The sequence below is a fragment of the Anomaloglossus baeobatrachus genome, chromosome 10, assembly GCF_048569485.1.
Source record: "Anomaloglossus baeobatrachus isolate aAnoBae1 chromosome 10, aAnoBae1.hap1, whole genome shotgun sequence".
Taxonomy (NCBI): Eukaryota; Metazoa; Chordata; class Amphibia; order Anura; family Aromobatidae; genus Anomaloglossus; species Anomaloglossus baeobatrachus.
In genome coordinates this window covers 158,170,410-158,187,615 of record NC_134362.1, presented here as the reverse complement: position 1 = coordinate 158,187,615, position 17,206 = coordinate 158,170,410, and the positions used below count along the sequence as shown (strand labels likewise).

The window sequence follows — 17,206 nt, the reverse complement described above, 5'->3', positions numbered from 1 at the left end:
ACAGAAGAAAAAGAAAAACTGTTTCAGAATAAGTGGCGTAGCAGCCATTGGATGGAGTACTCAGTTTAAATTGAAAAATTATACTGATATTTCCCCTTTAAGGGATGGCCCATCTCATACATTTATGGCATGTCCATGGGATAAGCAATGATTACACAGACTATGCGTATCTCACCAATAGGACCTGCATATTAATAAATCTAATATGTAAAGTTGAGTATGTGTGTATATCCGCTAAACAATCCGCACCGTCGCATTTACAATTACGAAATTTTGCACAGCCGCCTCATTTGACTCACGGGCATCATACACTATGTTTTGAGAGGAAAATTTAACCCTGTGCTTTACAGTTATTCACCAAAAAACCTGCTTACATTAAAGTCAATGGAGCTGGGAAATAATCTGTTATTATAAACTCCTATTATGAACAGAGAAAGACACACAGAGACCCACACACACAGAAAGAGACACACTCACAGCTCTGCTTCTATTTTGCTACAGGTCATTAATAGGAGCTATGATTGGTTGCTATAGGCAACAAAGGACATTCTTAGTATAAGAAGCTTATGTGTCAGTTAATTTGGGTGGAGAGATGGATAGAGACAGAGAGAAGCAGGAAGGGAGAGAGACAGACACCAATAGAGCGATAGAGAGACAGAGAAACAGAGACAGACAGACAGACACGCAGAGAGAGGTAGACAGGGAGAGAGGCAGACAGGGAGAGAGGCAGACAGAGAAAGAGGCAGACAGAGAAAGAGAGACAGACAGAGAGACAGACAGAGAGAGACAGACAGAGAGAGAGAGACAGAAGCAGGCAGGGAGAGAGACAGTCAGCAGCAGAGAGATAGAGAGACTGAAAAAAACAGAGACAGAGCGGCAGACAGAAACAGAGAGAAAGGCAGACAGGGAGAGAGAGAGGCAGAAAGGGAGAGAGAGACACAGAAAGGGAAACAGACAGACACAGAGAGACAGACAGAGAGACAGACAGAGACTGGGAGAGACAGAGAGAGACTAAGACTATGTGAGACTGTGACCGGGGTTATCTATGACGGCCGGTATGTCTCGCCCCGGTTGTGCTCACTCCATGATAGAAAGTAAATCCACTCCAGGGTTAATGCTGTTTCCCTACAGGCTGAAGGAAGGGTTAAATGGAAACAGGAACAAGGGCAGGTGTGCCGGGTGTGAGGGAGTGATCACAACTTCCTGAGTTCTCTGCTGGAGAGGCACATGTATATTGTTGTGGACTTTTGTTTGGACATTAAACCGTGTGCTGTGAACCTTGGTGCCTGGATCCCGTGTCTTCTGCTGCGCAGCCGACCACGCTACCTCACATATGGTGGAGAATGAGGGCATGCCAGCCCGGTGAGGTGTAGCTTCCATCCCTGATGACCCAGTAGCACATGTCCTGGATTCGAGCGGCTATACTACAGCCCAAACCCGGTGACGCCATGGAGGACATACTAAAGCAGCTGGCTCAGGCTAATGCACAGCAACAACAGGCTAATGCACAGCAACAAGAGGCTAATGCACAGCAGCAACAGACCAATGCACACCTGCTCCGGGCGTTGGAACGTCAGCAGCAATCTTTGCAAGTGCAGGAGAAAAGGCACCAAGAACAGATAGTTCTCCTGGCCAAGTCGATCCGTGCCGGACCGGCAGCAACAACCCCGGGACCGGGTGACGACGGCAGCGTCCGGAAAGCGGTGAGACAAGCGTTGCAAAAGATGACCCCGGGGGATGATGTGGAAGCGTTCCTGGCGGTGTTTGAGCGGGTGGCCGAGCGGGAAAAGCTGCTGACCCCCCAGTGGGCTGAGGTATTGTCGCCCTATCTGACGGGGGAACCCCAAAAAGCGTACCTGGACCTCTGTACCGAGGACGCCATTGACTATGTGACCCTGAAAGCCGAAATACTGGCTCGGTTGGGGGTGAATACCTATGTACGGGCTCAGCGGGTAAATCAGTGGTTCTTTGAGGAAGCCAAACCCGTACGCTCCCAGGCCTATGACTTGTTGCATCTTGTAAAAAAGTGGTTGCAGCCTGACACTCTGAGCCCGGCACAAATGGTGGAAAGGGTAGTAGTTGATCGTTTTGTGCGCACTTTACCCGTCACCGTTCAACGGTGGGTAGGACAGGGTGACCCGAGTACCCTGGACCAATTAGTGTCCCTGGTAGAGCGGCATGTGGCTACGCAGGACTTGATACGGGACACTGAGACTTTGCGTACCGCCCGTCGGTCCGGCCCCTCCAAGCCTAGGGCCAAGGACCCACCGCTGACAACGGTGCAGGAGTCCCCTACCGTCCCGTCTGAGGCCGCGCCCGCCGTTCCTGAGGTCCGGAAGGTTCTGTACCCTAAACGACAACCCGTCAAGGGGGTTTCCGTCCCCATTAGATGTTGGCGGTGCCAGCGGGTGGGACATATGGAAGCCCAGTGTCCACTCACCACGGAGCCCATGGATTGTGGGGTTACCCGGCGGGGTTCAATGTATGCTCAGGTGGTGTGTACCGCTGACCTGGTCTCCCCAGAGACGGAGCCCCACTTGTGCCAAATACAGGTGAATGGATGTCCGGTTACAGGATTGTTGGATTCCGGAAGCTTAGTGACCCTTGTGCGATCAACCCTAAGGGCTAAAGTAAAGGCCACAGGACGTACCGTGGGGGTGGTTTGCATACATGGGGACCGCCGAGACTATCCCACGGGGATTATCACCATCACAGCACCTTGCGGTCAGGTGCAACATGAGGTGGGACTTATTAACACTCTTCCCTATGACGTGATCCTAGGAAGGGATCTGCCCTATTTTTGGACTTTATGGAAGGGACCTCCTAAGTCCCCTCAAATATTGGTCAGTACGGGACCTGAGCCCTACAATCCTGAATCCGGGACGCCTGCCGTAGGGGTCCCCATGATAGGGACAGAATGTGAACCCGATAGGTCGCCCCTAGAGGTATTGGCAGGAGAGGCTGAGACGGTCGAACCCATCCCGGAGTTGGAGGCGTCCCCGGATACGTTTGGGACAGCCCAACTCCAGGACCCTACATTAATACATGCCCGGAGTCGGGTGACAGTAGTTGACGGGGTGGCACAGCTGCCCGGTGCCCAGGTAAGGTACCCCCATTTCGCTCTTAAGCAGGATTTACTCTACCGGGTAGATGAAATACGGGGCATGGGGGTAGAGCAGTTGGTGGTGCCCCAGCCGTATCGCCGGCGGGTCCTCGACTTGGCTCATAAACACCTGATGAGTGGCCACCTAGGGGTCAAGAAAACGCAGGAGCGAATATTGCAAAGGTTCTATTGGCCCGGGGTCTTTGGGGAGGTAAAACGGTTCTGCGAAACCTGCCCGGAGTGTCAGCTTACCGCATCCCTGACCCACTTTCGCAGTCCGTTGGTACCATTACCCATTATAGAAGTCCCTTTTGAACGGATAGGGATGGATCTGGTGGGGCCCCTCGTAAAGTCCGCTCGAGGGCACCAACACATCCTAGTGATCGTTGACTATGCCACCCGGTATCCCGAGGCGATACCTCTCAGACATACTGCAGCAAAGCTTATAGCTCGGGAGTTGTTTGCTGTGTTCTGCCGGGTGGGGTTGCCCAAGGAGATCCTTACGGATCAGGGGACCCCATTCATGTCTAAAGTGACCAAAGAGCTATGCCGGCTACTCCAGATCAAGCAGTTGCGTACGTCTGTGTATCATCCTCAAACGGACGGTTTAGTCGAGCGTTTCAATAAAACCCTGAAAACCATGCTCAAAAGGGTGATTTCAAAAGACGGGAAAGACTGGGATATGATGCTTCCCTATTTGATGTTTGCCATCCGTGAGGTGCCACAGGCATCCACGGGGTTTTCGCCTTTTGAATTGTTATACGGGCGACATCCCCGGGGATTGTTGGACCTGGCAAAGGAAACATGGGAGCAAGAGCCCACCCCCCATAAAAGTGTGATTGAACACATTTTGGGTATGCAGAACCGCATAAGTGCGGTCATGCCAATTGTGAAGGAGCATTTACAGGAGGCTCAGGCCGCGCAAAGCGGCCGCTACAATAGACAAGCCACCGTGCGGACCTTTAAACCCGGGGATCGGGTGTTGGTATTAATCCCCACGGCGGAGAGTAAATTCCTGGCTCAGTGGCAAGGCCCCTACGAGATAAAGGAAAGAGTCGGGGTGGTTAACTATAAAGTATTGCAGCCCGGTAGGCGGAAACCTGAACAAATATACCATGTCAACCTATTAAAACCTTGGCAGGAACGGGAAAGCCTGATGGCTGTTTTTTCCCCATCTCCCTCCTCTTCGGGTCGTTCACATCCGGCTCCAGCGACCTCCGGAGAGGACGAACCGGAAGTAAGGATTGGAGAAGCCCTCACCAAGACTCAGAGGCGAGAGGCCAGACAGCTGGTTCAGCAGAACCCCGATGTCTTCTCCAAGCTGCCCGGTAGGACCAGTCTGATACGACATGATATTGTCACCGAGCCCCACCTGAAGGTACGCCTGAAGTCATACCGGGTACCGGAGGCTCGACGACAAGCCATATCGGAGGAAGTAAAGACAATGTTACGCCTGGGGGTCATCGAAAAATCCCGGAGTGAATGGGCTAGTCCGATTGTCCTAATACCAAAACCCGATGGCTCCTTAAGGTTCTGCAATGACTTTAGGAGATTGAACGAAATATCCAAGTTCGATCTCTACCCCATGCCCCGGGTGGATGAGCTGATTGATAGGCTGGGACAGGCGCGATATTTCACCACGCTCGACCTGACCAAGGGGTACTGGCAGGTGCCACTGACGGAGTCCGCCAAGGAGAAAACCGCTTTTGTTACGCCAGAGGGTCTCTTCCACTATGTTGTCTTGCCTTTTGGGTTACATGGCGCTCCGGCCACGTTCCAGAGGTTGATGGACTTAGTGCTGGAACCCCACCAGGCGTATGCATCAGCGTACCTTGATGACATCATTATTTAGAGCTCCGATTGGCAGACCCACTTGGAACAGGTACAAGCGGTGGTGGACGCGCTTCGAACAGCCGGATTGACGGCCAATCCCAAGAAATGTGCGTTGGGACTCACGGAAGCCCGCTACTTGGGCTACGTGATAGGCCAAGGAGTGATTAAGCCCCAAATTAACAAGGTTGAGGCGATCCAGAAGTGGCCTAGACCCCTGACCACGAAGCAGGTTAGGGCCTTCCTGGGTATCGTGGGGTACTACAGGAGGTTTGTAAAGGATTTTGCGGGACTATCAGCCCCCTTGACGGACCTTCTCAAAGGCAAGAAGTCCGTCATGGTGCGCTGGACTCCGCAGGCCGAGGACTCCTTCCGGGCCCTGAAGGGGGTCCTGTGCGGACAGCCCGTTCTGGTACACCCTGATTTCCGGAAGGAGTTCATAGTACAGACTGACGCCTCAGAGGTCGGCCTGGGGGCAGTGCTGTCTCAGGTGGTTCAGGGGGAGGAACACCCCGTCACCTTCTTAAGTAGGAAGCTCACCCCTCCCGAGCGGAATTATAGCGTAGTGGAGAAGGAGTGCCTGGCGATCAAGTGGGCCTTGGAGTCCCTACGCTATTACCTGCTGGGACGGCAGTTTCGCTTGGTGACGGATCACTCTCCGCTGGTCTGGATGAGGTCCGCCAAGGAACGGAATGCCCGGGTTACCCGGTGGTTCCTTTCTCTGCAGAACTTCCGGTTTACGGTTGAACATAGAGACAGAAAGCAATAGAGCAATAGAGAGAAAGAGAGAAACAGAGACAGACAGAGCCAGACAGACACGCAGAGAGAGAAGCAGACAGGGAGAGAGAGAGGGACTGACAGATTGACAGAGAGAAAGAAAGGGAGAGAGACAGAGAGAGACAGACAGAGAGAGAGAGACTAAGACAGAGAGAGACAGAGAGAGGCTAAGACAGAGAGAGACAGAGAGAGGCTAAGACAGAGAGAGACAGAGAGAGGCTAAGACAGAGAGAGACAGAGAGAGGCTAAGACAGAGAGTGACAGAGAGAGACTAAGACAGAGAGAGATAGAGAGAGGCTAAGACAGAGAGAGACAGAGAGAGGCTAAGACAGAGAGAGATAGAGGCAGACAGAGAGAGAGACAGAAAGGGAAAGACAGAGACACTTAGTTGCTATCACAGGCAACACCGGGTACTACAGCTAGTTATAATATATTTAGAGAGTATAACCAGTACAGACTAAAAGTTTGGACACAACTTCTCATTCAAAGAGTTTTCTTTATTTTCATGAGTCTGAAAATTGTAGATTCACATTGAAGGCATCAAAACTATGAATGAAACATGTGGAATGAAATACTTAACAAAAAAAGTGGAAAACAACTGAAAATATGTCTTATATTGTAGGTTCTTCAAAGTAGCCACGTTTTGCTTTGATTACTGCTTTGCACACTCTTGCCATTCTCTTGATGAGCTTCAAGAGATAGTCACCGGAAATGGTCTTCCAACAGTCCAGAAGGAGTTCCCAGAGATTCTTAGCACTTGTTGGCCCTTTTGCCTTCACTCTGCGGTCCAGCTCACCCCAAACCATCTCGATTGGGTTCAGGTCTGGTGACTTAGGAGGCCAGGTCATGTGGTATAGCACCCCATCACTCTCTTTCTTAGTCAAATAGCCCTTACACAGCCTGGAGGTGTGTTTGGGGTCATTGTCCTGTTGAAAAATAAATGATGGTCCAACTAAAAGCAAAACGGATGGAATAGCATGCCGTTGCAGGATGCTGTGGTAGCCATGCTGATTCAGTATGCCTTCAATTTTGAATAAATCCCAAACAGTGTCACCAGCAAAGCACCCCCACACCATCACACCTCCTCCTCCATGCTTCACGGTGGGAACCAGCCATGTAGAGTCCATCCGTTCACCTTTTCTGCGTCGCACAAAGACACGGTGGTTGGATCCAAAGATCTCAAATTTGGACTCATCAGACCAAAGCACAGATTTCCACTGGTCTAATGTCCATTCCTTGTGTTCTTTAGCCCCAAAAAGTCTCTTCTGCTTGTTGCCTGTCCTTAGCAGTGGTTTCCTAGCAGCTATTATACCATGAAGGCCTGCTGCACAAAGTCTCCTCTTAACAGTTGTTCTAGAGATGTGTCTGCTGCTAGAACTCTGTGTGGCATTGACCTGGTCTCTAATCTGAGCTGCTGTTAACCTGCGATTTCTGAGGCTGGTGACTCGTATAAACTTATCCTCAGCAGCAGAGGTGACTCTTGGTCTTCCTTTTCTGGGGCGGTCCTCATGTGAGCCAGTGTCTTTGTAGCGTTTGATGGTTTTTGCCACTGCAGTTGGGGACACTTTCAAAGTCTTCCCAATTTTTCGGACTGACTGACCTTCATTTCTTAAAGTAATGATGGCCACTCGTTTTTTTTTACTTGGCTGCTTTTTTCTTGCCATAATACAAATTCTAACAGTCTATTCAGTAGGACTATCAGCTGTGTATCCACCAGATTTCTGCACAACGCAACTGATGGTCCCAACCTCATTTATAAGGCAAGAAATCCCACTTATTAAACCTGACAGGGCACACCTGTGACGTGAAGACCATTTCCGGTGACTTCCTCTTGAAGCTCATCAAGAGAATGTCAAGAGTGTTCAAAGCAGTATTCAAAGCAAAAGGTGGCTACTTTGAAGAACCTAGAATAGAAGACATATTTTCAGTCGTTTCACACTTTTTTGTTAAGTATTTCATTCCACATGTGTTAATTCATAGTTTTGATGCCTTCAATGTGAATCTACAATGTTCAGAGATATGAAAATAAAGAAAACTCTTTGAATGAGAAGGTGTGTCCAAACGTTTGGTCTGTACTAATATATATATATATATATATATATATATATATATATATATATATATATATACACATACATACATACATACATACACACACACATATACACATACACACACACATATATATACATGAATGTATATATTTAATACAAGTCCAAAAACACCACCTACAAAGTTTAACCTGCATGCAAAATATTCGGATGGTATAAGGCACATACCTGTATGGTTCAGTGAGGAATCCCAGTTTAATCCAAAGTCATCTGAATCTTCCACTGAAAATTTAAGCAAGTACAAAGCTGATTAAGTATAATGAAATACAAACACATAAAAGCAGGTTACTATTATTTGTCAATGACATTCTTGTGTAATAATCGTTTGGTAGAAATTAATCTTGAGCTAATAAAATAATGACTTGTGCTGGCAATTCCCTCCTCCAACCGTCTGCCCCAGTATAAATTATATGAATTTAAAAACGTGACTTTTCTATGTGAATCCATACAAAGAAAAATATGCATAAAAAAAGCTGTATTAAAAATGGTGAGTACTCAGTTTGGGATAACTGGGGTGAAACTTGCGTCTCAAAATACTACATGGAGTAACAATAAAAGTCCCTGAAATTAAGAAAATAGAAGCTATTCCAGGACAATGCGAATGTCTTCTTAAACTTAAAGGGAATCTGTCAGCAGATTTTTGCTATGTAAGTTGAAAACAGTATGCTGCAAGGGTTAAAACACAGAATTCAGGGATTCCTGTCTTGTCAAGGTCTGAGCTGTTGTTTATTTGCTGTGTTTGTTTAAGCAGCAGGACTTATTATTGCTCGAACTACATTGTCACGCACACGACAGTCCGGCACGCCCACTCATCTGATTGGCACCTCACTGTTAATGTACAATGTCTACTGAGTGCAAGGTGTGGGTGGGTTTTGCTTTTTCAGCTCTGCTGCATTGCTAAATCTAAAAATTCTGATTGTGTCAGAACGGCTGCAGCCAGTAATCTAAGTGATACATCGTTGGATTCAGGCTCTCTTTGGCTGCTCTCAGATAAGGTGGCAAAAATCTGCTGACAATATCTATTTAAAAGGAATGTCCAGTCCAAAAATATACCTGTAAATTACTAATTTAGTGCTGTTATGCCTGATGACCTTATCATTAGGTATTTGTTCTACTTCCTATCCGATGCTCAACTAGCATCACTTGTGAAGGGGGCTGGCAACTAATTTCAATAACTGAGACAGCCCTCTTCAGTTCTGGATCGTAAGGTAGGGATTCCAGGACTGGATCGGAAACCTAATTATTATACTTGAATAACATAGGTAAATTATATAATTTACTTTAAAAAACAAATACATGTATTTTGGGAGGGGGGGTCTGGACAATTGGAAAATTCTCTAAATTCACTTATGTAAATTGCTTTGGATGAGTGTTATGGCTTTTATTGCTCCTTGCCATACATTTCCCTGGCAGTGCCACTCTTGTACTACATGCCAACCATTGAAGTGAATCGTTACATATATATATATAGCAGCAACATGTCGGAGTTTGACCCTTCCAGGCCTTTAAGCAGATCGGCGGAATTATATATAGATCTTTGTGTTCTATTTCCTACATAAAAATAAGGAAAAAAATAAGAATTATTTTAAACTAAGAAAAGTGTTTTTTTTGTTTTTGTTTTACCAAAGAGAACATTTTTTTTTATTCCAAATATTTAAAAAGGAGTTATTTTTTTATATTTTTTTTTTAGACCCTTTCTATATCATATATATATATATATATATGATATAGAAAGGGTCTAAAAAAAATGTAAAAAAATAACTCCTTTTTAAATATTTGGAATAAAAAAAATCTTCTCTTTGGCAAAACAAAAACAAACAAAAAAAAAACACTTTTCCTAGTTTAAAATAATTCTTATTTTTTTCCCTTATTTTTATGTAGGAAATAGAACACAAAGATATATATATATAATTCCGCCGATCAGCTTAAAGGCCTGGAAGGGTTAAACTCCGACATGTTGCTGCTATGGATGAGATTATACATATTAGAAAAATAAAAATACCACAACGGATGCCACGTCTAATTGGTCAGAGTGAAGAAGCGGACTCTTTCATGCACACGGACTAATTGCTGTAATAATACAAAACCAGAAATCAAGGCTATTGCTGTTCACGAGCAGCGGGGAGCAGCGTGTAATCAACCTGAGATATCGGACAGGAGATCTCATAGAGAGCACAGGAGCAGCTGGACTTCAACTAGAAAATTAATGGCAGCGTGAAGGGAGAGATTTTTAGGTGTGTTTTTTTATTATTTTTTTTATATTACATTAAAAACTAAAGTTTATACAGCTGCGGAACAAGTAATAAGATTATAAAGGACAATGTGAATGTAGGATACCAATTCACAGATAGACAGAGATGCCGTACTCTCATTTACTGACACAAGACGACAAACACACAAGAAACCATCAGAACATTTCATAAGACTATATACCTAAGAGATGCAAAATGTCCAAAAACAACATCTAATGGCAGCAATTCAAGCACCTAAAATGATTGCCACTCAGTTTTCCACAGTCGTATATAAACTTTGATGGTTCCCTTCACAGTCCCCACTAATTATTTTAAATCAGGACAAACAAGTCCCTTCTATATGTGGAGTGAGGTCTAAAAATTATACTCCATGGCATATAGGATGTCCAAAAATAACATCTAACAGCAGCCATTGCACTATGGTTGGCACTTAGGTTTCTCACAGTCATATAAACCTTGGTGGTTCCCTTCAACAACCCCACTAATTATTTTAGTGAACCAAGAAGATCAAGACAAACAAGTCCCTTCTATATGTGGAGTGAGGTCTAAAACTTCTACTCCATGGCATATAGGATGTCCAAAAATAACATCTAACGGCAGCCATTGCAGTGCCCACTATGGTTGGCACTTAGGTTTCTCACAGTCATATAAACCTTGGTGGTTCCTTTCAACAACCCCACTAATTATTTTAGATCAGGACAAACAAGTACCTAATATATGTGGAGTAAGGGCTATAAATTGTAATCTCTGACATATAGGATGTACAAAAACAACATCTATAGGCAGCCAGTGCAGTGCCCACTAAGGTTGGCACACAGTTTTCTACAGTCATATATAAACCTTATTGGTTCCCTTCAACGCCCCTACTAATTATTTTAGTGAACCAAGAAGATCAGAACAAACAAGTCCCTTCTATATGTGGAGTGAGGTCTAAAAAATTATTCTCCATGGCATATAGGATGTCCAAAAATAACGTCTAACGGCAGCCATTGCAGTGCCCAATATGGTTGGCACGCAGTTTTCTAAAGTCATATATAAAGCTTGGTTGTTCCCTGTCTCCACTATTTTTTTTTAATAAAGCAAGAAGATCAGGACAAACAAGTCCCTTCTATATAGTGGTGGGATGTCTAAAAATTATACTCCATGGCATATAAGAGCCTCCATAGTTTTGCCATATATTATTTTGTCCCCCAACCTCCAGTATGGCATCCATTCACAAAACAATTACTCTTGCTTTCTTTTTTTCTTCCTTCATTCATTTATTAAATAAAGTAGCCCTAAAAGAATAGAACCCATGCCCTCGACTTATTAACTCCAACCTTGCCAGAGCGCAACCCTAGACCCAATTCCCGGCATTCGGCGGCTCTGCACAGAAGAGAGGAGATGAAAAGCTACAGGACGCATATGGCGGAAATGGATTTTGCAGATCCTGTCCTGAGAGGAAATGCGTCCTAACAAGAAGGAGAAATCTCGAGAAGTAGATGACACGCAGCCAACTCTGAGATTAAAACTCTTTCCATAGCTTTCGGTCCAAGAGACAGATGCTGGTTCTACTCGGTGCAACGTGCAATACAATGTACGCTTCCAATATTAAACACTTGAAGGTTTTGTTTTTCTTCAGTTGACACCCAGAGTGATCTAACTACATTACAAAAACCTATAAAAACAACTTAGAAATAAAAGTAACTGCATGACTCCCTGGTTAAAAATTGGTTGAGAAGCCGAGCAGCAATGTATAAAGATAGTCGGTACAAAATGACTGTGCAAACACCAGCATTTGGTGCACCCTTGGTGGAACCAAGCAGTTCAGTGCCCCTTCCCATCTACTCATTTTCCATCTATTTTGGTCCATCTACCTTGACAAAAATTTCTCTTTAGTGGAGCCAGAGAAGGATGGGGATAGGTAGAAAACAAGTAGGTGTGAAGGTGCACAGAACTGCTTGGCCACACTAAGGGTGCTCCAAGCGCCTGTGCTTGGTTTGAATAGTCATTTTATGAGGACATATTTTTAGTCTTTGTGATTTAGACTCTATTCAAGCTTTCGGCTTTCATATTCACTATTTTTCAGTGCCATTCATGCTGTTAAAAACATCAAAACCCTCATTTGACCCCTACTAAAATTTGTGGTGTCCACTGGGATTCACCAGTATCACTTTGAAAATGGGTTTCTCCATTAGAGTTGTAGGCCATAGGGCTAGTTTACTGTGATTATCTAGTGTTATGTAGCCACAGCAATCATTGCGTATGCACCAACCCCAATTTTATCGTGACTAAAGAGGGAAAGAAAGAAAGAAAGAAAGAGGTAAATAGGGAAAAAGGGAAAAAAAGAAAGAAAGAACGAACGAACGAAAGAGGGAAAGAAATAGGGAAAGAGGGGAAGAAAGAGGGGAAAGAGGGAAAGAAAGAGGGAAAGAGGGTAAGAAAGGGAAAGAAAGAGGGGGAAAAAAAAGAAAAAGAAAAAAGGGAAAGAAAACGGGAAAGGAGGGAAAGAAAACGGGAAAGAGGGAAAAAAGAAAGAGGGAAAAAAGAAAAAGAGGGAAAAAAGAAAGAGGGAAAAAAGACAGGAGGGAAAGAAAGAAAGAAAGAAAGAAAGAAAGAAAAAAAAAAAAAAAGAAAGAAAGAAAGAAAGGCCTGAGCTAAACAGATCTAAAAATCCTACGAGGGGTTCCCATTGCAGAACTCATGAGTTTTCCTGGTCTTATCTCATCTCATACTCGATCTGGCCCTAATGTTAAGCTAATATTTGATATTTCAAATGTTCCCTACATATAAAATAATCACAGGGAATACATGTAGCTTACCTGGCAGGAGATGTTCTCATGTCAAAATGAAGACTGGAATGATCTTGCCGAGAATGACGCAAACAATGCCTACCTACACCTACTTTTTGTGTGGCCACTATAGTAGCAGCCTGTAAGTCATGTGCCGCTCCTCCCCCGGTTTGGATCACACAAACATACAAGTATTTGCATTTACCAAAAGGAATTAGACTTGGTTAGGAAAGATATCCCATAGAGAAATATGCTACAAAGACATGAGCGTTCTCGACTATGTAACCAAGGAAAAAGTGGATTGCAGAGCCAAGAAACTCCCAGATGGCATGCTACCTACGTAGGATAAGAGTATCGAGGGAGAGCGATCCCTAGAGACAGGCCTATAAATAGGAAAACAACACCAAAGTTTACAATGATTCAGAGAAAAAGAAGGCAATTATGGTGGACTATAAACTGTAAAGCTGTTGATGGAAAAGTAGAGTAAGCACAAACAATATGGACGTCCATATGGGTCAAAATACAGCAAGACACGATGAAAACGTTTTTTTATATTTGATAGAAATATAGTTGGGCAAAAACCTTTTACTAATAAAGTTTAAAATGGAGATGTCTCAAATGTTGCTGTAAATTAACTCTGTTCGTGGTTACCTGGCATCTCTGAATAGGGCTTCCAAGGAAAGGCTTTGTGCTAGCCCACTCTTTTCTCAGTTCCAAGGGGAACCCTGGCCTTCAACCTTTGAAGGAATCTGAACTTATGCAGAAGACCTGGGTTGAGACCAAGGAGTAGTTGCTGGCTGGTGGAGAAGGATGGCGGTAAATGGTGAGGCTGGAAGTTCAGAACCAAGAGATAAGGCACAATATGGTCAGGCAGAAGGATAGCCGGGAAAATTACTTGTTGATAACGAGACGAGGTCAGAAATTGGAGTCAACACCAGCAAAACAGGAGTAGAGGTGTGTGAACCAGAATAAGTAGAATGTATAACTGGCAGCGGGAATGAGGAGTTTATACAGTTGGCATCCCCATCCAAGCAGAGAGTTAATACTAATTAGAGAAAAGAATTAGGGCTGGTTCACACTAAGCGACAGCGACAACAAGGTCGCTGTTACGTCACCATTTTCTGTGACGTAACAGCGACCTTGTAAGTCGCTGTTATGATCGCTGCTTAGCTGTCAAACACAGCGACACAGCAGCGATCATAACCGCGTGAGCAGGGAGCCGCGCACACTGCTTAGCGCTGGCTCCTTGCTCTCCTAGCTACAGTACACATCGGGTTAATTAACCCGATGTGTACTGCAGCTACATGTGCAGAGAGCCGGAGCCGGCAGCACAGGCAGCGTGAGAGCTGCGGAGGCTGGTAACTAAGGTAAATATCGGGTAACCACCTTGGTTACCCGATGTTTACCCTGGTTACAGCTTTCCGCAGCTGCCAGACGCCGGCTCCTGCTCCCTGCTCGCTTCATTTCGTCGCTCTCTCGCTGTCACACACAGCGATCTGTGTGTCACAGCAGGAGAGCGCCTTTGAAGAAAACGAACTAGGGCTGTGTGTAACGAGCAGCGATCTCACAGCAGGGGCCAGATCGCTGCTCAGTGTAACACACAGCGAGATCGCTAATGAGGTCACTGTTGCGTCACCAAAACCGTGCCGTAGCAGCGATTTCGGTAGCGATCTCGCTATGTGTGAAGCCCCCCTTAGACCTCAAGCTCTTTGCCTGGATGCCACCACCACTAAGGAGCTGCTTTCTGAGAACATTAGGCTGTTTAGGTCACTCCCGGTTAGCGATAGGTACGCAATTTCTTTACAGTAGTGTACCGGCACCTTCCCCATGACCAAAAGCTTCTCGATTGGCTGCGATGCAGTTTTTCAACAAACTTTATTAGCATTTGAACAGCACCTGAAATCTGACACTTTTTTTTTTTTTTTAAGTCCGTGGTCGAGTTTGCGCCTCAGACACTTGGATGCCAGTACAAACCCCAAACTTTACCATTTGGGTTCCCTCATCCCTACTTGTTAATAAATCCTTACCTTAATGGCAGCCCGTCCTAATAATCTAATAAACTCTATGGATAATTTAAGGTAATCCCTCCATTAAAAGTTAATATGTTTGGGGAATCTCAGTTCTCCTCATTTGAACTCAAGCTAAGCACTAAAAGGCATCACATTCCTGAATGTCAATCCTATGGAAAATGCCCTCAAACAGTTGCCCGGATATGCAAGTGTAAAATAGCTGGAGAGGCGCTGAATTTATTTTTATGAGACTTTAATAACGTTAGAATAGGTCACCAATATAAGATCAGTAGAGATCCCACTGTGGGAAAACCCACCACAAAACTCAGACAAACTGCAAACTTACAGGAACAAACAGTAAGAAATTAAGGAGTAAAGAAAGAAAAGTAAGGCAGCAACAAAACAACAAGGGTTAACACCACAACTACTCACAGGAATGAAGTACTACAGCCACCTGTAATTCAGGATCACAACACCTCACCAGACCAGTATAGAGAAGCTATAGCTGGCATTTAAAGAAGCATCCAGCCAGCATACATAGGAGGGGAGTGAATGCGACTGGCTCCCGCACAGCAAGTTATCAAAGCAGACTAACAAGTAGCTAGCAGAGATTAACTCTTGCTAGTCTACCTATGAGCTTATTTTTATTCAAGTGAAGGGGACTGAGCTGCAGTACCAGGCACTGCCACTACCAAATGTACAGCGTTGTGCCTGGTAAACAGTGAAGAGGCCGCAGCACCTTCATCAGATCAGTGGGGGCCCCAGAAGTCAGACCTCCACCGATCAGATATCAATGACCTACGTATAGTCATCCGTAATAAAATCCAAGAAAACTTCTTTGACGGAAGATTTACAAATCTTAGAACGTAGGGTGCCAATATATTAACCATCTAAACACTAATTTCCTTACAATGGCTTTCATAATAGGCGTTGGAAAAACAATATCATGAAATATTTACACTGGCTAAATATTTACAATGCGTATTAAGGAAGATCGATCAGATATAAATGAAGAACGCCGGTAATATAAAGGCAACAAGGATCAATTGTGTGCGAGGCTGATATTAGAGGACTGCATATAGCAACGAGCTGATATATTCGCTGCTTCATCTCTTTAGTAGGTTGAATTCAGCTTACAGTTCTCACTAGTTCACATTGTTTTGGGTGCTTTTATTGACATTTTATAAAATAAATCATTTTATATATTCCAATTATTTCTATGTTGGTAAAAGGTAGAACGTTACACCAGTTTTGTTCATATTTTGGGTCTGCTGTGGTTGCCAAGACTGTGTTCACATGTGTGTTCGTCAATTCTATTTGTCTGTTCTGATTTAACGTCCATAAGATATGCTGCATAATTGTCAAGATGGGACTATAGGATAGCAAGGGGATAGGGGGGCACCTATTCTGTGCTCACGCTAGGGGAGCCTAGGTTATCCCTAACCTCTGGATTACCCCTGATGGTGGAGAGGCCAAAAACCCATTCCTCACTATTCTCCTGACCAAAACCAAAAACTTCCAGGGAAGGAAGGGGCAGGTGTGTGATGACAGCACAGAGACAGGGAAAAACCCAAACTCCGACTCACTGCAAATTCACGGGAACAAATAGTAAAAAGCTAAGGAGAAAAGCAAGGTAAGGCAGCAACGAAGGGACAACACGGTTTAACACCACAACAACTCACAGAAATGAAGTACTACAACCACCAGTAAGTCTGAATCACAGTACCTCACCAGACCAGTATAGAGAAGCTATAGCTGGCATTCAAGGAATCATCCAGCCAGCATACATAGGAGGGGAGCGAATGTGACTGGCTCCCCAACAGCATGTGATCAAAGAAGACTAACAAGTAGCTTAGCAGATTAACTCTTGCTAGCCTGCCTATTAACTACGTCTGTGGGTTAACACCAGAGTCTGCCTGCACTGATCACACACATCAGGGAAGTTAGCAGGCGGAGTGCCAGAATCTAGTCTCCACAGATCCTGACGCCGCCATGGTACGGTAGTTGGCGATGTTTGTAAAAACTTCCTTGTGACAATAACTGCTGCAAACTGAAGCAGATGGACCCCATTTATTGTAATGGGATCAACCTGGATTCTGGTTTCAGACTAGACAAAAAGTGCATAATGCAGATATTTTTCCGTTCTACAAAAACTGACCAGTGAAGGACCCCATAGTAATCAATGGATCACTTCGGCTTGGATCGGATATGCAGCAGATCCGTTTTTCACATGAATTTAGTTTATCTGTTCCTTCTTCAGAACAGAACAAAATCCCTAAAGACAAGTCTATACCCTGTCTAGCGATAAAGTGATCCCTCCACGTAAAATGAAAAATTACAGCGATCCACTAAA

At 44.7% G+C, this 17,206-nt stretch overlaps 1 protein-coding gene across 1 annotated transcript in view; it reads right to left on the bottom strand.

Annotated features, from left to right (window-relative positions):
• ZNF423 (zinc finger protein 423) overlaps positions 1–17,206 on the bottom strand; it is a 373,454-nt gene that overhangs the window by 314,315 nt on the left and 41,933 nt on the right. Inside the window, exon 2 of the mRNA XM_075325752.1 lies at positions 7,990–8,043. Within this exon, the coding sequence (XP_075181867.1) occupies positions 7,990–8,043 (54 nt within the window). The remainder of the gene's footprint in view (positions 1–7,989; positions 8,044–17,206) is intronic.